The sequence below is a fragment of the Anarhichas minor genome, unplaced genomic scaffold (genome assembly GCF_050575085.1).
Source record: "Anarhichas minor isolate MPS153535 unplaced genomic scaffold, ASM5057508v1 ptg000011l, whole genome shotgun sequence".
NCBI lineage: Eukaryota > Metazoa > Chordata > Actinopteri > Perciformes > Anarhichadidae > Anarhichas > Anarhichas minor.
The window spans coordinates 8,122,297-8,143,752 of NW_027466457.1; the positions used below are offsets into that span (position 1 = coordinate 8,122,297).

General features: G+C 40.1%; 4 protein-coding genes across 4 annotated transcripts; 2 read left to right on the forward strand and 2 right to left on the reverse strand.

Annotated features, from left to right (window-relative positions):
* Nucleotides 1-765: 765 nt before the first annotated feature.
* rapsn (receptor-associated protein of the synapse, 43kD) lies at nt 766-8,219 on the forward strand. The gene is made up of 8 exons (XM_076089923.1): nt 766-1,371; nt 1,945-2,283; nt 2,974-3,132; nt 4,016-4,114; nt 4,275-4,397; nt 4,507-4,560; nt 5,727-5,926; nt 6,119-8,219. Exons 1-8 carry the CDS (start codon nt 1,147-1,149, stop codon nt 6,189-6,191), a joined length of 1,272 nt encoding a protein of 423 aa, XP_075946038.1. The 5' UTR covers nt 766-1,146; the 3' UTR covers nt 6,192-8,219.
* Nucleotides 8,220-8,507: 288 nt separating this feature from the next.
* On the forward strand, nt 8,508-10,685 carry LOC142947893 (E3 ubiquitin-protein ligase TRIM17-like). Its single transcript, XM_076089765.1, has 4 exons — nt 8,508-8,897; nt 9,386-9,481; nt 9,681-9,911; nt 10,677-10,685. Exons 1-4 carry the CDS (start codon nt 8,508-8,510, stop codon nt 10,683-10,685), a joined length of 726 nt encoding a protein of 241 aa, XP_075945880.1.
* A 76-nt stretch (nt 10,686-10,761) lies between these two features.
* On the reverse strand, nt 10,762-13,717 carry LOC142947533 (DNA-binding protein SMUBP-2-like). The gene is made up of 7 exons (XM_076089188.1): nt 13,557-13,717; nt 13,338-13,456; nt 13,157-13,251; nt 12,801-12,924; nt 11,855-12,673; nt 11,562-11,761; nt 10,762-11,039 (listed from the first exon to the last, which is right to left on the reverse strand). The coding sequence occupies exons 1-7, from the start codon at nt 13,700-13,702 to the stop codon at nt 10,842-10,844; spliced, it is 1,701 nt and encodes a 566-aa protein (XP_075945303.1). The 5' UTR covers nt 13,703-13,717; the 3' UTR covers nt 10,762-10,841.
* A 1,428-nt stretch (nt 13,718-15,145) lies between these two features.
* On the reverse strand, nt 15,146-21,396 carry ighmbp2 (immunoglobulin mu DNA binding protein 2). Its single transcript, XM_076089187.1, has 16 exons — nt 21,224-21,396; nt 20,618-20,700; nt 20,286-20,455; nt 19,995-20,190; nt 19,813-19,910; nt 19,479-19,642; nt 19,121-19,321; nt 18,890-19,037; nt 18,627-18,801; nt 17,943-18,125; nt 17,722-17,840; nt 17,541-17,635; nt 17,185-17,308; nt 16,239-17,057; nt 15,946-16,145; nt 15,146-15,423 (listed from the first exon to the last, which is right to left on the reverse strand). Exons 2-16 carry the CDS (start codon nt 20,692-20,694, stop codon nt 15,226-15,228), a joined length of 2,967 nt encoding a protein of 988 aa, XP_075945302.1. The 5' UTR covers nt 20,695-20,700; nt 21,224-21,396; the 3' UTR covers nt 15,146-15,225.
* Nucleotides 21,397-21,456: the final 60 nt, after the last annotated feature.

Sequence of the window (21,456 nt, forward strand, 5' to 3'; positions counted from 1 at the left end):
GATCTTTCATTCTTGCAATTATACAGCGATGCATTTAGTGCACTTTGTTGCTGTGTAGCTAATGAAAGCTTTGCCTCAACAACGACATAACGCCGAACAGTGTTTGTCTTTGGATCGGAAATGCATCTTGTGAATGGCGAGGTGGTAAAGGTGCCTGTTTTGTCCTAGGGGGGGGGGGGGGGGTTGAAGGAGAGAAAGCTACTACAGAGAGGGCTAAACTTTGATCCCATTGATGTGTTGCAGGAGGCTGTGCAGCTGAAACCCAAGCCCAGTAACATGTCAGACTTTGTGAACTATTCTAAGCATCAGTTGCTGACGCCAAGATAAGGGGTGGGGGGTTTCTGGGGGGGCACACATGCGCCTCCATAAGAACTCCCAATAGGAACCGACGGCCACTACGAGCACCATCTGACTTGCGGTCCCTTATTCATTTTGGGCAATAGCTCCCATAGCACAGTCCACAGTCCCACATGCGAGTCCGGTGAGGTCGATTTGCGGATGTGTATTCAATGCTCCAGAGGGTTGTAAAGTAAAAACGTTTTGTCCAGCGTTTGGCCGGTGAGCGAGGTTTAGTGCGAAGGTGGATCGCTAGGAGCTGCACTGACCTTGGGGCTGCTTGCTGAGGACAGGACAGAATTCCTGAAGAGACACATGGTCTAGAGTGACAAGGCCATCTGCTGTAGCGCCAGCAGTAGGAGGAAGGTGGAGGGGGGGGGACATGGGGGTGTTGAGAATTCCTTTTGCTGGGGTGTGGAGGGAGCAGATATTCCGGGATATCACTGCTAGCACTCCGTCGGGAAACGTGTTTCTTTGGCATTTTTCAAGCGCAAATCTCACGGAGAATTTTGTACCACTTGATGGTGAGAGGGGATCGTTGCAGGGTTGAATGGAGACGGTTCTTTTCTGGCCCTGCAGCTCTCCTAGAAGCGACTGGCGATAATGGTCTTGGTGCGTTGCCGTTTTACTTGGGTGGATTCAGTTTCCTCTCCATCTCAGCACAGCCGGAGCTGAGAGAGCGGGATCTGGTAGGCCTGCTGGCAGCGACCTCCTGAGGGATCATCTTCAAGGGATCTTCTTTGGAGTTGTTCTGTGCATGGCAAGGATCTACTTTCTTGCTGCCTCACTGACATTGCATGGCCTAAACGAATGAATATTTTTATGAGGCGCCTTGCACCAGAGATGGGCCAGGACCAAACCAAGCAGCAGATAGAGAAGGGCCTGAGGTTGTATCAGTCCAATCAGACAGACAAAGCCCTGCATGTCTGGACAAAAGTGCTGGAGAAGACCTCAGATCCTGGAGGGAAGTTTCGGGTGTTAGGGTGCCTGATCACGGCTCACTCAGAAATGGGAAAATATAAAGATATGCTCAAGGTAAGCCTCCAAAGAACAGTTCTGCTACTTACACTTACTGTAGTCAAACAAATGTACATATATATATATATATGGTCTGTCCTGCTCTAAATGTCAATGTTGTCATTTGGTTTTGATAATTCATGTCAAGACAATCTCACATTTTCACTACAGTGTGATCATATTTTGTGTTATGCAAACTGTTAAGCTGTGTGTGTGTGTGTGTGCCACTGACTATCCTATCGATTTTATATGTCACAACGTCTGGTACAGTTTGTGCTGTAGTACATTTCTACAATGATTAAGTGACAATTGAAGGAGAAGTGGAGAAGCATGGGTTAATTTGTGGCTTCCACACGATGCAGAGTAAATAAGTGTCCTGCAACCCGAGTACCAGTGTGGGGTGTCTTGTTTACATAACCATCTTTACTCAAGCAGCACCCACTCTCTGTTACTTTGCTTTAATGAGGACTTTAGAAAGTAGAGGCCCAACGTCTTTCAATAAATGCATCATATAATGTATCTTTTATTCAGTATCTTTGTTTTTACTGATTCACAATTTGCCTACGAGTTTTCCTCACTCTCTCTTTGCAGTACGCTCTAGATCAAATCGACACAGCCAGAGAAATGGAGGACCCAGACTACCTGACAGAAGGCTACCTGAACTTGGCGCGCAGCAATGAGAAGCTGTGCGACTTCCAGAAAACGGTGTCCTACTGTAAGACCTGCTTAAACATGCAGGGCACCACCGTCAGCCTGCAGCTCAACGGCCAGGTCTGTCTCAGCATGGGCAACGCCTTCCTGGGCCTCAGTGTCTTCCAGAAAGCTCTGGAGAGCTACGAGAAGGCCCTGCGCTACGCACACAACAACGATGACAAGATGCTGGAGTGCAGAGTCTGCTGCAGTCTGGGAAACATTTATGTCCACCTTAAGGTACTTTTGATAGAAGTGACCAGATTGTTCTGAAAGCTGATTGTGATCATTTTAATGTGTGCTCCACTGCAAATACTACACTATTGTCTTTGCTCAGCCTTACCTTTTCCCCAAATGTCTTTTAAAAATATTTATTGAAAGGCATATTACAGACAAAGAGCCTGAATAAGAACTTTTCTTTTTCTGTAGAACATAATTTGACTGTTGCAGACGTCTCAGGTTTTCTATTTGGGTAAAAACATTCATTGGATCGCACGTGGGACTTCATTGCGCAATCATTACTGAGGTTGCCAACGTATTTGCAGAGTATGGTAACACTGCAGAGCATCCAAGCAAACATCATCAATGGTTAGCTCATGTGGTACTGGGCATTGTGAAACACGGGCGGAGTGAGCAGGCTGCCTGGCGGGGGTTTGTGTAGTACCCTTGACATCAGAGATGTGTAATAGTCATCCCGTTGCTTCCTTGGGAGGATTGGTTTCAATGTGATTGAGATGAAGCGGCGTTTGAAAAATGCACTCATATGTCATATTTTATGAAAGAAAACATAATTTGCCTGTTAATAATACTGTAGAGAATGATACTGCTGAATTGCCATAAGAAGGGAATAAAAAACCGAAAAGACATTTGACTAAGACACTGCCATTTGGGATATCAGAGGTCTTACTCATCAATAACTTCTGCCAACAGGACTATGAGAAAGCCCTGTTCTTCCCATGTAAAGCAGCTGAGCTTGTCAATGACTACGGCAAGGGTTGGAGCCTCAAGTATCGAGCCATGAGCCAGTACCACATGTCTGTCGCCTACAGGAAACTAGAGCGCCTGCCAGACGCCATGGAGTGCTGTGAGGTATTGTTTTATTGCTGTCCGACACTCAATAACTGTCCCAACTGTCCTCAAAGTCTGGACTCACCCACACAAAGACAAACTTGCATAGCTTGTCACAAAGTCCCTGTCCCCTGATGTCTCTGGCTGTTTGGATGTCGGAGTTGCAGATACTGTAGATGTTCTGCTGACAGGTGCAAGCGCCAGTTGTTCTGTTGTACCAGGCCTTAGACCTCGACAGAAATATGCTCATAGACGGGCTGGTTTAAAGTGTTAATGAAGCTTTGGTCTTCACTCTGTTCTAATTATGTACTGAGGGTGAAAAATAGCTTGATGTCATTGCCTTGGAGTGCAAAAGTAACAAGACAGCAGGATGCATTTTCAGATTTATTACTTTTGCCAAACACATTTAGACAAACAATTTACACATGTTGTCATTTTCAGAATACCAGGGTACAAGAGGAGTCCTTACGGTGAAACAACAACGTCAGCCTGGTTTATCTTAAAATATAAAGAAACTGATAAATGAAATAGCTGCCATAACAATTTGTAAAAGTAGTTCAGTAAAATATGGCGGTGAGTTTCAGGATGCACGCGTCTTTTCATTCTAAAGAACAAATTCTCTCATTCACAGAATGATTTAGTTAAATGTACCGTGTAAATATTTTCATTCACAATAAGACTTCATTTTAAGAAGCATTGTATACATTATGGTGCTACTTAGTTTAATACTGCCATTTCATTTTAATATATCTGCTGTCAATGAACCTGACTAACTTTGAAAGTCCAATTTCCAAATGATCCAAAATGTTTGATAATTTCCCATCATTAGATTTCAGAAGAGCTTTGGTATCACAGTCCGACAAATGAATTTCTTCCGGAAAACCTCTGTGTTATACTTCAACAGGAGTCGATGAAGATTGCTCTGCAGCACAGCGACCGTCCTCTGCAGGCTCTGTGCTTACTAAACTTCGCAGACATACACCGCTGCAGGCGTGACGTTGATGTAAGATGCCACCCTTTGTGCAGACCTGTTGGGTTAAAGATAAGATTTTGTCTTTTGGTGTATTTATTATCACTGCTTTCTCATTTTTTCCCTTTAACTGTTTGTTGCACTGGCATCTGTATGGCGAGCTTTATGTTGGTAATTCTCTTCATCCATCTAGAAAGCATTCCCTCGCTACGAGTCTGCACTGGGTATCATGACTGAGATTGGAAACCGTCTCGGACAATCACACGTCTACCTCGGAGTTGCAAAGTGTTGGCTTCTGCAAAAAGAATTGGACAAGGTACCTATAATTATATGTACATTTCCCTTCAAATATCACACTCTTATGACTGACATCATTGTTTTATTGTTTCTCATAATAAGTGCCGGCCTCACTGTTTATTTTGCAGGCTCTTGATTCTTTGCAGCGAGCACAGGAATTGGCAGATGGGATGGGAAACAAGGTAACTGATGTTACACAGGACACAAGTACAGTAGAGCTGCAACTATTAGTCCATTAATAGAATTAATCGGCAAGTAGTTATAATCAAATAATCGTATTAGTCAAGCAATAATGCATAAATAGGAGAGTTACAGACTGGATAGAGGACTTTCCACGCAGTAGGAAACAGCAGGTGGTGGTAATTGATGCCACTTCAGGCCTCCGGAGTTCCTCAGGGATCTGTGTTGGGCCCTGTCCTCTTTGTTATCTTTGTTTTGCCATGTGTGATGCAGCCTGATGCATATCTTTTAGCGGAAGACACAAAAATATTTATAACAGTTACTAAGGACACTGACATTGACACAGCCCATATAAATCCTTGGTGAGATCTCATCTTGAATTTGCAAGTTTGTTCTGGTGTCCTTATAAGGTAAAATATATATAAATAATTAACAAAGGTTCAGAGAAGAGCTAATAAATTAATTCCAGGTCTGAAAGAGATGTCATATGAGGACAGGTTCAGAGAAATACAATGACCTACTCTAGTATACAGAAGACGTACGGCTGACATGATTGAGGTCTAAAAGCTTGTTTACAGAATATATTATGATATCACAGCCGAGCCTGTCATCTACTTTTGGATTAATAGGTATGATTTAAGTGTGAACTCCTTAAAATGATTCCCACTAATGTGTTTCTCTCAGAGGAGAAAACACTTCTTCACACTTTTTGCTGTAAAAAGCATCCAAAGGATGTAAGGCAGGCACCTTCTGTTAACTCTTTCAAATATAGATTCGATAAATTCTGGTAAACAAAGGATATTTTGTATGATTATGAAGCTTATTTCAGCTTAAATGTTATTTTATTGTGGTATTATTTTTGTTGTATTCTTTGTTTGCTGTAGCTGGAGAGTGGTGTGGAGGATACCAGAACATTTTCAATAAATTTAAATAAATTAGCACTAAGATTTCTTCGTAACACATGATTATCAACTATTGGTTTTGACAAAGCAAGACATTTAAAGATGGCAACTTCGAGGGAAGTTACAAAGGAATGTTTTGCAATTTTTCTCCATTTTATAGACAAAACAATTACCTTTTCTTTAGTGCCATTAACCGTTACCTAATCTTCATCATACATACAATCTACAGGTCACATTGACGGTCTCTTTCTGATTTGTGTCGTCAGCTGTGTGCGCTGAAGGTGCACTGCCTGAGTGAAGGGATTTATCGGACCCGGGGGCAGCAGGTGGAGCTCAGAGAGCAGGTGGTGAAGTTCCTACAGTGTGTCGAGGAGCTGGAGCTCTACTGCGGCATGTGTGGAGAGTCCATCGGGGACAGGGACCAAAAACTGCAGGCCTTACCCTGTTCCCACATTTTCCATCTCAAGTGGGTGTTCTAGCACAGCGTACTACTTATTATCTTTGACACGTATATTTCATAGATAACATAAATGATTGAGCGTGATTATTATTGAATACAGTGAGGTCTTCAGATCTGGTCGCATTAACATGTGCATTTCTTGATTTTTACACCTCTAAAGGCCGAAGCAGTTGACACTCTGCTTTTTTATTCTTTCAGGTGTCTGCAGACGAACGGCACGAAGGGTTGTCCTAAATGTTTCAAGTCCTCCATGAAGCCTGGATTTGTGTGATTGTGAGACTGTGTTTGTGCGTTGGATCTGCAGACGAAGCGTGAAGCCTCACAGGCTCCTGGCTGATCTGAGAGAAGCAGGCAGCCTCGGGATGCGCTGAAGACGTTTGAGGAGTAATAATTCACTGCTCTGTGAAGAGGACGCTGAACTGAACCCAGAGTGTCGCACAGTGCGGCTCTGAGGACATGATCAAGGCATCCGTCTTATTAACAGACATCAGTCTGTGAGTTACAGCTGACGGTGGAGGTAGAACTGACTGATTTCAATACAAGCTGAAGAAGTAAGAACCTACATTGTCTCTGATGACTCTCTTTTTGTTGCAGGATTTAAATCTAGAGGAATATGGACCGCCCAAAGAGCATTTATAACTTGTATTTGCTATTTTATGGATTAGAATTGTTTCGTGAAATGATCTTCAGTGATCTTAGTCGCAGGGTTTGTTGGTCCAGTTCCGATAATACCTTTTACACAACATCCACTTTTTCTTTAATCAACATTTTTCTGATTTTATTTAATTCTTTTTTATCAGAGCACAGAGCCATTTCTGAATTTAACTGATTTCATACATGGTATATTTATTACTGTATTCATGTACATACTATTCTCATGTTCATTTGTTTTAAAGGTTTGATTTATTTGAGGTGTTATGTAAAACCTAAAGATGAGCTAAAATCTCTTAACCATTCAAAATGTAGTGTGTCTTTACAGAACAGGTTCATGCAGCTGATGTTTTCCCTTATTCATCGAGATTAAGGAGCCAGATCAACACACATTGTGTTCATAGAAATTCCTTTTCTGTCCATGTTTTACTCTTAAGTCTGACATCAACATAATATTGTTGAGAAGGAAACCTATTGGGAAAGGATCTTCTTTGACCAATCACACACTTGTCAGATAACCATTTGGAGGAGATACATGCAGTTGTTTTAATGTAGTACTTTCATATTTGTAGTCATATGTAAATATTTATTAATTGGTCAAATGTATTGAGATTAGGCATTGTAATCTTAAAGTGGTTTTGAGGGAGAAAGCCCCCAAAACATGAGCTATTACATCAGATAATGTTGCATGTTTTCTTTACAATGGCCAAGAAACAAAGGATTTCATCAAATTATGAATCCTTGTAACTGCATTTATTTCGGAATTGTTTATTATAGTATTTCTTAATATTCAGTGGCTTTTACCATTCATATCTCTTATATATTTGTTCAATATATTGTTCAGTATATTCAAGTAATATTGTGATTTTGGGGAGAAAAGGCTGTCAATTAAATAGTCGTGGTTTAAAAAAGGTTTTTCATACAGTAAACTCCCCCTAAATTTAGTTTTAGTAAGACTGTAGTTGTAGTTGACAAAAGTACTCCGTTAAAACATTGATGCGGGACACGCATAATTTCAATTGATTGGTCAAAACAACAATTACTATGAATCCTTTTTGAAACCTTCATAATTAAAGAAAAGAGGTGACAAACTTTTCTCATCCAATACACACAATACTGTAGCTTTAAAACTTAAAAAAAGTATTTAGTTTTCTCTCTATAAAACGCAAATAGGGCGACAACATGAGAAGAGAGAGACCAACACATTTACTTTCACAACTCAAGCCTCATATGTTTCTCAAGCATCACTACTAGCTCCTGGTTCTTCTTTGAAGTTGTTCATCCAACCTGTAGTACAGTCAATGTAAAACTTCTAAAGCATGGATAATATCATCGACACTTTTTGTTCTTGGTTCTGGGGTATAAATATGATTTCACTGACAGCACTGCCACTCATCTTTAACGATTTAAACTACCTCTGTTGTTGCCTCTGAGCTTTGCCCTGCTCAGAGGAATAATGCAGTAATAACACAACATTTAAATACATGTAGTAGAATTCTTATGTTTTTCTAGACATCATGTTGATAAAACCATGGTTTAAATGATTTAGACGATGACTTGAATGCATTGTTAATATATTTATGCATTGAGTCAAACCATGTTACTGTGTCAAATATGGAAACATTTCATAATGGAAAATAAAGTGCACCGAAAGTGAATATAAGTCTATTCTGTGATCTTAGTGCTGCTATTGACTGTTGGGTATATATGTATATGTATATACTGTATACTATATATATATAATGTCAGTCTACTATCATCATTTAACAACAGATTTCAATATATTGCATGAGGAATACTTGATGCGTATGGAACCAGTCGTACTAGTTTGCCAACATTTAAAGGTTTCGGGGAAGGTACTGCCTGCAGTCACAACACCTGAAGAGCAGGAAGGAAGCGCTCCTGTAACCTCACTGTACAGGAACACTTCAGCCGGATGGCAGGGATTTCATTCTCTGAAAAGGACTTACTTTGTCCTCAATGCTCTGATATTTATTACCTTCCTGTTCTCCTAAAATGTGGCCACAATATTTGCAGATTTTGTTTACAGAAATTCTGGGAATGGAAAGGATGCAAAGAATGTCCTGTGTGTCGCACTGTGTCTGTCCCTGGGAGGCCTCCTATCAATTTGGCACTAAAGATAGCTGCGGACAATTATCAAGTGCAAAAGACCATCGGGAACCAAGACGTTTGTCGTCTTCACAAAGAGAAGCTGAAGATTTTTTGTCATAATGACCTGGAGCCTATCTGTCTTGTCTGCCAAACATCAAGACAGCATAAAGTTCATGAATGCTGCCCAGTGGAGGAGGCGGCAGAACAGAAAAAGGTGGAGTAAAAATAGAAACTGGGAAAATGACAGAGGGATTAACTGCACATATACTCCAACACAAGAAACACAATTAGTGATCTGTGAGAGCAAATATTTGTTGCTACTGTGGGTGTAACATGTTTATTTTTTTAGGCGTATAAGGGGATACATTGGGCTGCAAATTACAATTTATTTCATATTAATGGTTTTCTCAATCAAATAATGAATCATTTAGTCTATAAAAAGTGTATACCCCAGTTTCCCAGACCAACCAGTCAAAAACTCAACGAAATTTAGTTTACAAGGATTTAATGCACAGGAAAAAGTAACAAATTGATTATTGAGATAGTTGAAAATAATTATATATATATATATATATATATATATATATATATATATATATATATATATATATATAATATAATAATACATTTTGTTTGTTGACTAGATTCATTGTTTCAGCTCGAGATTTGAACTCTTAACGATTCTTTTTTTAATCATTTCAGAGAGAAATTTCAGCGATGCTGGAGTCCTTAAGGAAAAAGCTCAGAACACTGAACAAGACCAAGGTGGACCGGGAGGAAACCAAAAACTATATACAGGTGAAAGTTATGAACTGAAAGTTTTGTTGTACCTCTACTCTGACTTATATTTATGGAGGTTTTGTTAACAGGTTCATTCTGAATTTCTAGTATCACTTGTTAAATAATTTTTCGGCCCAGAGAGTTAACACCCTGAGCTTGGCACACAAACATTCCTTTGGTTTACTGCCAAACATAACCAGTTTTCTCAACATGACAGATCCAAGCTAATCAAAGTGAGGAAGCGATTAAGGAGGGGTTTCAGAAGCTACACCTATTCCTCAGGGAGGAGGAAAACGGTAGACTGAAGCTGCTCAAACAGGAAAAGGAAATTAAGACGCAGGTGATGTGTGAGAAGCTGGAGAACATCAAGGACCAGATCAAAACCCTCTCTTCCGCCATCAGTGATTTTGAGGCATATCTCAGAGCAAAGGACTTACCATTTCTACAGGTACATTTACTGCTGTTTACACAACCACATGGCAATATAAACCAAAACTTTAGTTTAGTTACTTTGAAAAAAAAGTTACTTTTTTAAGTTACTGTGAAAAAGTTACTTTTTTAAGTTACTTTGAAAAAAAGTTACTTTTGAAGTTACTTTAAAAAAGAGTTACTTTTTAAGTTACTTTGAAAAAAAGTTACTTTCTAAGTTACTTTGAAAAAAAGTTACTTTTTTAAGTTACTTTGAAAAAAAAGTTACTTTCTAAGTTACTTTGAAAAAAAGTTACTTTGAAAAAAAGTTACTTTTTTAAGTTACTTTGAAAAAAAAGTTACTTTCGAAGTTACTTTGAAAAAAAGTTACTTTTTTAAGTTACTTTGAAAAAAAAGTTACTTTCTAAGTTACTTTGAAAAAAAGTTACTTTTTTAAGTTACTTTGAAAAAAGTTACTTTAAAAAAACAAAACTTTGTGAGTGTACATTTTTTGTTTAAATACTAATAAATGCTTCCTGTCATGTATTATTTCATCAATGTTTCCTTTCACTACTTGATATATTTAATCTATTATTCTTTTTGACCTAAAGAAAATCCGACTGGGATCAAAACTTGTGTTTTGGAGTCATGTACAGGCGTTACTCTTTTTATCAATGCTGATTTCAAAAAGCCTTGCACCTACATGTGATTTGCATAGAACTACACATCTAACATTTTGTAAATTTGATGTATTTCTATACTTTCTTATACCTAACAAGTTGTATAGTTTCAATACGTATTTCAGAAAGTTTAGCAGCAAATTGTATAAAACCATACTCTTTACTATGAAGGTTAGAAAGGCAACACAGTATATTTGATCAAACAAGACGTTTTCACACATTTGTACGGTTTATTCATGCTCAGAACAAAGTCTCTAGTTATGTTAATTTACAGAGTGCATTTGCTATCATTAACTGTCGTTCTCTTTGTTTTTTGGTTTCCTCTGTGATGACATATCTTTCAATTTAGAGTCCAGCTTCCTTTGCAGATAGGCTTTCTTATTGGGGTCCATGGATTTGTCTTTCTTCCCACTCCCTGCGTACAGAACGCCTTCTTTGCTTATTCTCATCCGAGCATGAGACTTGGCTTTATCTCCACAGCCGTGAACCTAAAAAGGGTTTACAACATGACAATCAAATCAGAAGAACACTACATGGCACTCAGCTTGTCGTGCTTAAAATGCCAAAAACATACATTAGAAAAACTCAACAGCAATGTCTCTTTGCAGAAATCATGACCCGGTTACTCAGACAATCCACAGACCTCATTGTAAGCAGCTTCATGTAGGAACTATTTTCTTTCAACCATAGTTGAATAGCCCCACAAGCCTAGCGCCATGTTGTCAGTCCATGAGAAGGCATCTCTACAGCTGATATCTCCAAAACTAGGCAACTCACACCAAAACAATCTAGGTTGATAATTAGCACTACAAGTAAGACAAAAAAATATGTATGTTTGACTTTTGGGTGAACTGTCCCTTTAAGCTGTCACTTATGCTGAAATCAATGCACAGCCTTTAATAAACAAAAAGTACATCCTTTCACTGTCATGCATATTTAATACAGCGACATGGTCTAATAAACACACAAACTAAAACAACTACTGTCTGGTTGGTCTGTTCCTGTCTTACCTCTGGTATATGATGACTGAGACAATACTGCCTGTTGCAGAAGAGGCAGAGCTGTCCGAGTGTCAGCAAAGAAGCTTTACACCTGACAAAGCTGCACACCCTTTCAGCCTTTATGACAGCGTTGATGAGTGTGTCAAAGTCATCGTCTGGAGCTGCAGCAGCAGCGATGCCGCAGGCGCCGGCCTTCATTCGGTTCTTTTCTGGTAAAGAAATATTAAGAGTCGAATTGTTGCATACACATTGGAGCAGACGGCTTAAAATAACACTTAAAATGAGGTGTTTCTATCACAAACCTTTAGCAGGCTTGGGCTTCTTTGATGACTGGGCCGGAGCTGGTGGGATGCATTTCTGTTGCTGTTTCTGTTGAGCATGTTCTTCCCTCTTCTGCTGCTCCCTCTTCATCCGCTCCAAATGTAAACTTTTCAGGTCTGATGGAGGTTGACACAGCGGCTCTCTTTGGGGATCAGGGATTGTTTCTTCTTCTTCTTCTTGTGTTGGCCTCTCAGCTGGTGTTGACACCAGAGGCCTGGCGACCATGATACACCGGTCTTTACCCTCCCCTTTACTCTCATGCACGAGGCCCAGCTCCTCAGCGATCTGGTGGACCAGCAGGCGGTCATGAGAGTTAAACGATGATGGGAACTGTAGTTCTTTCTGACTTAAGTCCTTTAGAAAGCTCTCCACCTGCGCTCTGATCTCAGCACACCTGTTCTTCTTCTGCTCCTCCTCCGTCAGTGCCGTCATGCAGGACGTTGTGTGCTTCTCGGTACCAGCAGCAGTTTCATTACTGCTGCTGCCAGTGGACTTCTTTTGTTGTTGCTTCGCCCTGCTCGGAGGCTGATCTTTAACCTTCTGTTTGGTGGACGTGGAGCTGCTGGCAGACGCACTAGCCTTCGTGTCTTTGTGGTCACGGGTGTAGTTCTGTGGCACGATGTCCTGGATGTACTCAAATGCCGTTCTGACCTCGCCAAACTCAGTCATATGATTGATCAGGGACTTCAGGAAAGCATGACTCTGGACAGTCTGGGTGTCGCACACAATAGCGACGTGACGTCTTGCACGTGTAACAGCCACATTAATCCTTCTGTCCTCTGCCAGAAATCCAACTCCCCCTAAAATAAAGGAATGAACAAATACATCAATGATTGCTGCCCACAATCACGGTGTGGCAGAAACAGCTAAATTGACAAATTTCCCCTTGGGGATGAATAAAGTATATTTCTATTCTAAATAAGTTACCCTTTCTGTTGGACCGAACTAACGACAACACCACCGCCTCTTTCTCCCGGCCCTGAAATCCATCCACGGACTTTATCTCCAGCTCTGGATGCCTCGCAGAAAGTTTCTGACGCAGAAGATGGACCTATTACAGAGATAACACATTAACATACAAGTCAATTAGTGCTTTTGAGACACAACTGTAAGATCTTTTGATTTTGTACAGATTGTATTTAAATTGCTGTGAAAGTGTAGATCTCTTTTTCTTTGAATTCTAAATGGAAATTTAAGTTCTGCATTATTGCTATGACACGGTATAGTAGTATTAGTTGATGTGGGAACATTTTACACTACAGTCCCTCAAACCAGTGACTTACTTGTAGATTGTATGGAGCAATAACAGCGATGTCTTTAGCTTTAACCCCAGCTCCAGTCAAGGCCTTTATGTGCAGCTCAACAATGTCTACCTCACCTGAGGAAATAATAGTCAACCGTGTTAAGAGCCCACAACACACCGACTGTAATAAAATGTGATTTCTTGCAATAAAAATGACTAACCCTGATTGCCTTTGGACTGCTCATCTGTGACCTCCATCTCACTCAGACCGCAGCCTGCAGTGTCAATAAGAAGAAGTGGCGTGCTGGTCTCTTCAACACAGGTGACTCCTGGTAAATCTCTTCAGCATCAAAGACATCATTATTTTTTTTCATTTTAATGATTTATCATTCACTGAAATACAAACGTGACATACTTTCCATCATCAAGCTCGCACTCACTTCAACAAGTGTCCCTCTACAGAGCTGTGGGCCGTTAGTCTTCCCTGGTACATCTCTTTGGAGGTCCAGTTCATGATGGCACTGTGCATGCGGTACTGAACCGTTAGCATCCGGACCACTGAGTCCCCATACAACCAGTACAACATACAACATAACCAGTTTTCTCAACATGACAGAGCCAAGCTAATCAAAGTGAGGAAGCGATTAAGGAGGGGTTTCAGAAGCTACACCTATTCCTCAGGGAGGAGGAAAACGGTAGACTGAAGCTGCTCAAACAGGAAAAGGAAATTAAGACGCATGTGATGTGTGAGAAGCTGGAGAACATCAAGGACCAGATCAAAACCCTCTCTTCCGCCATCAGTGATATTGAGGCATATCTCAGAGCAAAGGACTTACCATTTCTACAGGTACATTTACTGCTGTTTACACAACCACATGGCAATATAAACCAAAACTTTAGTTTAGTTACTTTGAAAAAAAAGTTACTTTTTTAAGTTACTGTGAAAAAGTTACTTTTTTAAGTTACTTTGAAAAAAAAGTTACTTTTGAAGTTACTTTAAAAAAGAGTTACTTTTTAAGTTACTTTGAAAAAAAATAGCTTTAGTTACTTTGAAAAAAAAAATCTTTTTTAGTTACTTTGAAAAAAAAAGTTACTTTCTAAGTTACTTTGAAAAAAAGTTACTTTTTTAAGTTACTTTGAAAAAAAAGTTACTTTCTAAGTTACTTAGAAAAAAAGTTACTTTTTTAAGTTACTTTGAAAAAAAGTTACTTTTTTAAGTTACTTTGAAAAAAGTTACTTTTTTAAGTTACTTTGAAAAAAAAGTTACTTTCTAAGTTACTTTGAAAAAAAGTTATTTTTTTAAGTTACTTTGAAAAAAAAGTTACTTTCTAAGTTACTTTGAAAAAAAGTTACTTTTTTAAGTTACTTTGAAAAAAAAGTGACTTTTTTAACTTACTTTGAAAAAAAAGTTACTTTTTTAAGTTACTTTGAAAAAAAAGTTACTTTCTAAGTTACTTTGAAAAAAAAGTTACTTTCTAAGTTACTTTGAAAAAAAGTTACTTTTTTAAGTTACTTTGAAAAAAAAGTTACTTTCTAAGTTACTTTGAAAAAAAAGATACTTTTTTAAGTTACTTTGAAAAAAAGTTACTTTTTTAAGTTACTTTGAAAAAAAAGTTACTTTAAAAAAACAACTTTGTGAGTGTACATTTTTTGTTTAAATACTAATAAATGCTTCCTGTCATGTATTATTTCATCAATGTTTCCTTTCACTACTTGATATATTTAATCTATTATTCTTTTTGACCTAAAGAAAATCCGACTGGGATCAAAACTTGTGTTTTGGAGTCATGTACAGGCGTTACTCTTTTTATCAATGCTGATTTCAAAAAGCCTTGCACCTACATGTGATTTGCATAGAACTACACATCTAACATTTTGTAAATTTGATGTATTTCTATACTTTCTTATACCTAACAAGTTGTATAGTTTCAATACGTATTTCAGAAAGTTTAGCAGCAAATTGTATAAAACCATACTCTTTACTATGAAGGTTAGAAAGGCAACACAGTATATTTGATCAAACAAGACGTTTTCACACATTTGTACGGTTTATTCATGCTCAGAACAAAGTCTCTAGTTATGTTAATTTACAGAGTGCATTTGCTATCATTAACTGTCGTTCTCTTTGTTTTTTGGTTTCCTCTGTGATGACATATCTTTCAATTTAGAGTCCAGCTTCCTTTGCAGATAGGCTTTCTTATTGGGGTCCATGGATTTGTCTTTCTTCCCACTCCCTGCGTACAGAACGCCTTCTTTGCTTATTCTCATCCGAGCATGAGACTTGGCTTTATCTCCACAGCCGTGAACCTAAAAAGGGTTTACAACATGACAATCAAATCAGAAGAACACAACATGGCACTCAGCTTGTCGTGCTTAAAATGCCAAAAACATACATTCGAAAAACTCAACAGCAATGTCTCTTTGCAGAAATCATGACCCGGTTACTCAGACAATCCACAGACCTCATTGTAAGCAGCTTCATGTAGGAACTATTTTCTTTCAACCATAGTTGAATAGCCCCACAAGCCTAGCGCCATGTTGTCAGTCCATGAGAAGGCATCTCTACAGCTGATATCTCCAAAACTAGGCAACTCACACCAAAACAATCTAGGTTGATAATTAGCACTACAAGTAAGACAAAAAAATATGTATGTTTGACTTTTGGGTGAACTGTCCCTTTAAGCTGTCACTTATGCTGAAATCAATGCACAGCCTTTAATAAACAAAAAGTACATCCTTTCACTGTCATGCATATTTAATACAGCGACATGGTCTAATAAACACACAAACTAAAACAACTACTGTCTGGTTGGTCTGTTCCTGTCTTACCTCTGGTATATGATGACTGAGACAATACTGCCTGTTGCAGAAGAGGCAGAGCTGTCCGAGTGTCAGCAAAGAAGCTTTACACCTGACAAAGCTGCACACCCTTTCAGCCTTTATGACAGCGTTGATGAGTGTGTCAAAGTCATCGTCTGGAGCTGCAGCAGCAGCGATGCCGCAGGCGCCGGCCTTCATTCGGTTCTTTTCTGGTAAAGAAATATTAAGAGTCGAATTGTTGCATACACATTGGAGCAGACGGCTTAAAATAACACTTAAAATGAGGTGTTTCTATCACAAACCTTTAGCAGGCTTGGGCTTCTTTGATGACTGGGCCGGAGCTGGTGGGATGCGTTTCTGTTGCTGTTTCTGTTGAGCATGTTCTTCCCTCTTCTGCTGCTCCCTCTTCATCCGCTCCAAATGTAAACTTTTCAGGTCTGATGGAGGTTGACACAGCGGCTCTCTTTGGGGATCAGGGATTGTTTCTTCTTCTTCTTCTTGTGTTGGCCTCTCAGCTGGTGTTGACACCAGAGGCCTGGCGACCATGATACACCGGTCTTTACCCTCCCCTTTACTCTCATGCACGAGGCCCAGCTCCTCAGCGATCTGGTGGACCAGCAGGCGGTCATGAGAGTTAAACGATGATGGGAACTGTAGTTCTTTCTGACTTAAGTCCTTTAGAAAGCTCTCCACCTGCGCTCTGATCTCAGCACACCTGTTCTTCTTCTGCTCCTCCTCCGTCAGTGCCGTCATGCAGGACGTTGTGTGCTTCTCGGTACCAGCAGCAGTTTCATTACTGCTGCTGCCAGTGGACTTCTTTTGTTGTTGCTTCGCCCTGCTCGGAGGCTGATCTTTAACCTTCTGTTTGGTGGACGTGGAGCTGCTGGCAGACGCACTAGCCTTCGTGTCTTTGTGGTCACGGGTGTAGTTCTGTGGCACGATGTCCTGGATGTACTCAAATGCCGTTCTGACCTCGCCAAACTCAGTCATATGATTGATCAGGGACTTCAGGAAAGCATGACTCTGGACAGTCTGGGTGTCGCACACAATAGCGACGTGACGTCTTGCACGTGTAACAGCCACATTAATCCTTCTGTCCTCTGCCAGAAATCCAACTCCCCCTAAAATAAAGGAATGAACAAATACATCAATGATTGCTGCCCACAATCACGGTGTGGCAGAAACAGCTAAATTGACAAATTTCCCCTTGGGGATGAATAAAGTATATTTCTATTCTAAATAAGTTACCCTTTCTGTTGGACCGAACTAACGACAACACCACCGCCTCTTTCTCCCGGCCCTGAAATCCATCCACGGACTTTATCTCCAGCTCTGGATGCCTCGCAGAAAGTTTCTGACGCAGAAGATGGACCTATTACAGAGATAATACATTAACATACAAGTCAATTAGTGCTTTTGAGACACAACTGTAAGATCTTTTGATTTTGTACAGATTGTATTTAAATTGCTGTGAAAGTGTAGATCTCTTTTTCTTTGAATTCTAAATGGAAATTTAAGTTCTGCATTATTGCTATGACACGGTATAGTAGTATTAGTTGATGTGGGAACATTTTACACTACAGTCCCTCAAACCAGTGACTTACTTGTAGATTGTATGGAGCAATAACAGCGATGTCTTTAGCTTTAACCCCAGCTCCAGTCAAGGCCTTTATGTGCAGCTCAACAATGTCTACCTCACCTGAGGAAATAATAGTCAACCGTGTTAAGAGCCCACAACACACCGACTGTAATAAAATGTGATTTCTTGCAATAAAAATGACTAACCCTGATTGCCTTTGGACTGCTCATCTGTGACCTCCATCTCACTCAGACCGCAGCCTGCAGTGTCAATAAGAAGAAGTGGCGTGCTGGTCTCTTCAACACAGGTGACTCCTGGTAAATCTCTTCAGCATCAAAGACATCATTATTTTTTTTTTTACTTTAATGATTTATCATTCACTGAAATACAAACGTGACATACTTTCCATCATCAAGCTCGCACTCACTTCAACAAGTGTCCCTCTACAGAGCTGTGGGCCGTTAGTCTTCCCTGGTACATCTCTTTGGAGGCCCAGGTCATGATGGCACTGTGCATGCGGTACTGAACCGTTAGCATCCGGACCACTGAGTCCCCATACATCTGGATAAGTCTCTCCATGAGACTGAGAGACAGGCCTTTTGATGCAGCCCTGTGGAGCACAAAAGGAAAACAATGTGAGGTAAACTATAAAAATCTGAAACAAGATCTTATATTAAAAAAAAAAGGCACTGAAAACAATCTCACTATGGTCGATGGGGTCCTACAAGAACACACATGTTCTGCCAAAGTTAGAACAGTTTTCTTTATTTCATGTGAGAGATTTCTGTATTTGTGTTTTTGTCTTTCATGCGTCAGTGGTTTAACGTGGGCCGGGCTCAACTGGAAAAAGATGATGTCACATATTTCTCTGCACCAATGAGAATTTAGCATTTGAACCAAATTGGATGAGTGTTGTTGACAGTTGCCCTCATTCAAATCTGATCAAACTAAACCCCATGTTGTTATTTAAGAGCTTAACTCATGAATGAAGAAATATTCTGATGTGTTTACAGGAGCTCTTAGGACATTTCTTTAACATTTTTGTCACAGGACAAATGCAAAATCTTGAATGTTATTTGCATGTGAATGAAAAAAAGAGGAGTTTCTTTACCTTTGTGATTTGATAGTAGGTGGTAGCTGCTTGTAGTCTCCAGCCAGAACGCACTTGCGTGCTCTGAGCAGGGCGATCCAGCAGCTGCTCTCCAGCGCCTGAGCGCACTCGTCTATCACCACCCAATCAAAATGCTCCGCCGGCAGGTACTTCAGAGGGCCTTCGCCACCAGCACCTAAACGCAGACAAGTGCACTGTGATTGCCTTTTATCATCGCTGCAACGACTGAATGACATTTTCCTTCACTCACGGCCAATACTGACCTGTGTTGGTTGACAACACGACATCGGCCCTTTTTAGGATCTGGGCTATGGCTGTTGCTTCCCTTGATTTGAGCTCTTTTCTAAGCTCCCCTATTTCTCTCTTGAAGTTCACCCGCTCTCCCTTTTCACGCATTTTCTTCATTCCAATCTTGAAAATGAAAAAAAAGAAAAAAAATTGTTTTTATATGTACAACAAGTCAGTCAAGATGGCACACATGCTAAACTACTTACAAATGCTTTATCGATGTCTTTACGGATGTCAGCGATGATGTTTGCGTTGTCACTCTGCGCGAGGATGGCGTCGAGAGAATGTTTCTGTATGGACTCCAGGAGTCTGGCAGGGTGACCCAGCCGGAGCACCTTTGCCTTGCACCGGGCTAACCTCTCCACTAGATTATCCACGGCCACGTTAGAGGGCGCACAGCAGAGGACCTGCACAAACACAGAATCCAAATGTGAAAATGAGCCCATCTAGACTGAGATGCTGCAATGACAACTAACAGAACACAATAAATGTAACTGCATTAATCAGTAGGAGAAACATATTCATATATATATATATACCCTAATAAATATCAACTTTCTGCACCTTTTGGCCTTGTTTGACTGCTTGCAAGATGATCTCCACCACTGTGGTGGTCTTCCCAGTGCCTGGTGGTCCATGAATCACAGCCACTTCTCTCTGAGACAGCGTAAAGGACACAGCTTCTCTCTGAGAATCATCCAGGTTCGAGTTAAAGAACTGAACGTCGTCTGATGAAACAAAATAGGATACAAAGAATTGTATGTGGATCTTATGATTCATGCAACATTTTGAAATCAGCGTAGAGTATGTTGCATACTTCTGTAAAAGCAAACCAACAAGCACAATTTCTCTGAGCAACTATCTTTTGATTATGTTTGCTGAGTAAAGTGTGACTTACTTGGCTGTGATTGATTAGAGGGTTTGGAGTCTCCAAAAAGAACGTTTATCAGATTGGCAGCTGGTCCATTCCTGTATCCATTTAATGTATTCAAGGCACTGCAAGCAAAAGAAACACACAGAGAAAATAAGTTGTTTCAAGTTTTCATAATTCACTTGTATCGTTCTTATATAAAAACTCACTTTTTCATCCGTTTGTAGGTGATGTCATTTGCCAACTTTAAGAGGTTGTGAAGCGCATCCGTATCAAAGCTGAGGCCGTCCTTTAAGTCGTCGAAGGCCACGTTTATAGAAGCTTGGCTGACCCTCGTCACTATTCCTGTGCCGATCTGTGAGGCCGGGGTGCATCCACCGGTGTCATACAAGCCAACTATGTCCCCTGTAACAAAAGACATCGATGTCACATGAAGCAAAATGTGAATCTAAAGTCACAAAGAAAACCCACAGATCCCATGTTTTATTCTTCCATCTCACCAGGTCCAAAGCTGTTGCTTGGCAGAGATGAGAACCCGAGATGCTTTCTCGGCTCAAGGACGATGACTGTGCGGCCGTACAGGCCTGTGGACTGACTTCCTATCTGCAATTTCAGCAGGCAAACTCCTTTATTTTGAAGATCCTTGAGAGAGATGTTCTCCTGCCATATCCTGAAGGCAAAAAACAAGACATTTTATAGCGCTATTATGTGAAGCGCAGCATCCTGTGTTTTTGAAGCTTGACCAAAGTCATTCATTGAAGTGCAGAGCAAAATTGCTGAAAAAAAGCCTTTATTAAGTAAAGTATCACAGTCTGGATGTTATGTTACATACCTGGTCTCCTCTATTTCAGCCTCCCTCTCCTCCTGTAGGAGCTCGAGTGTCTTTGACACAAATTGTTCAACCGCCATCACTCACTAAAAACAACCAAAAGATGATCAGTGTTACAGAACAGATCAGAGCTACTTCACTGAAGCTAGAGACAAACCAGAAGAGGTCCTACTAACTATCTGCTGTTCAGTTTTAATGTTATACACACACACCAGCTCACATTTGACTGATAACACATGTTGTAATTTAAGGATAGGTAAGGGGCAAATCACACCAGTGGTGGAATATAACATACTACTTTATTAATTATTCAAGCGCCACACTTAAGTCCAGCTCTAAGGTATTTCTACTTTAATCGAGTATATCCTATGCTACTAAATACTCAGTATAATGTTGTTTTATGTATTATGTTGTATTACTTTGGGTAAATGTGTGGTGGTACTACTTAAGTAACGTTATAAAGCCTGTGCACTTCTTCCACCATGAGTATACAGAGTAGTAGTTAAGACAGATATATGCTAACGCTTCATGAATGCTCACGTTAGCTTGCTAGCTACACTGCACTCTTACTTTAGCAACAGTTAGCACGAAAGACAGAAGGACACTCACCTGCTAATGAAGATGTCAGTTAGATTATCTGCGTAGAGAACAGCCGAGGAGAGAAAAGCTGATGTTAAGCTCTTAAAAGTGTCTTGCTAATATCTTCAAACGCACAACACCAGTGTGTTTGTTTGACTCATGTTGTCTTCCTTCATTATGCTAGCTAGCTTGTCAGCCTTCTAGCTACACTGCCACCTAACGGCTCAGATGACTTCCCTTCGCACACATTTTATTTTGAAAAT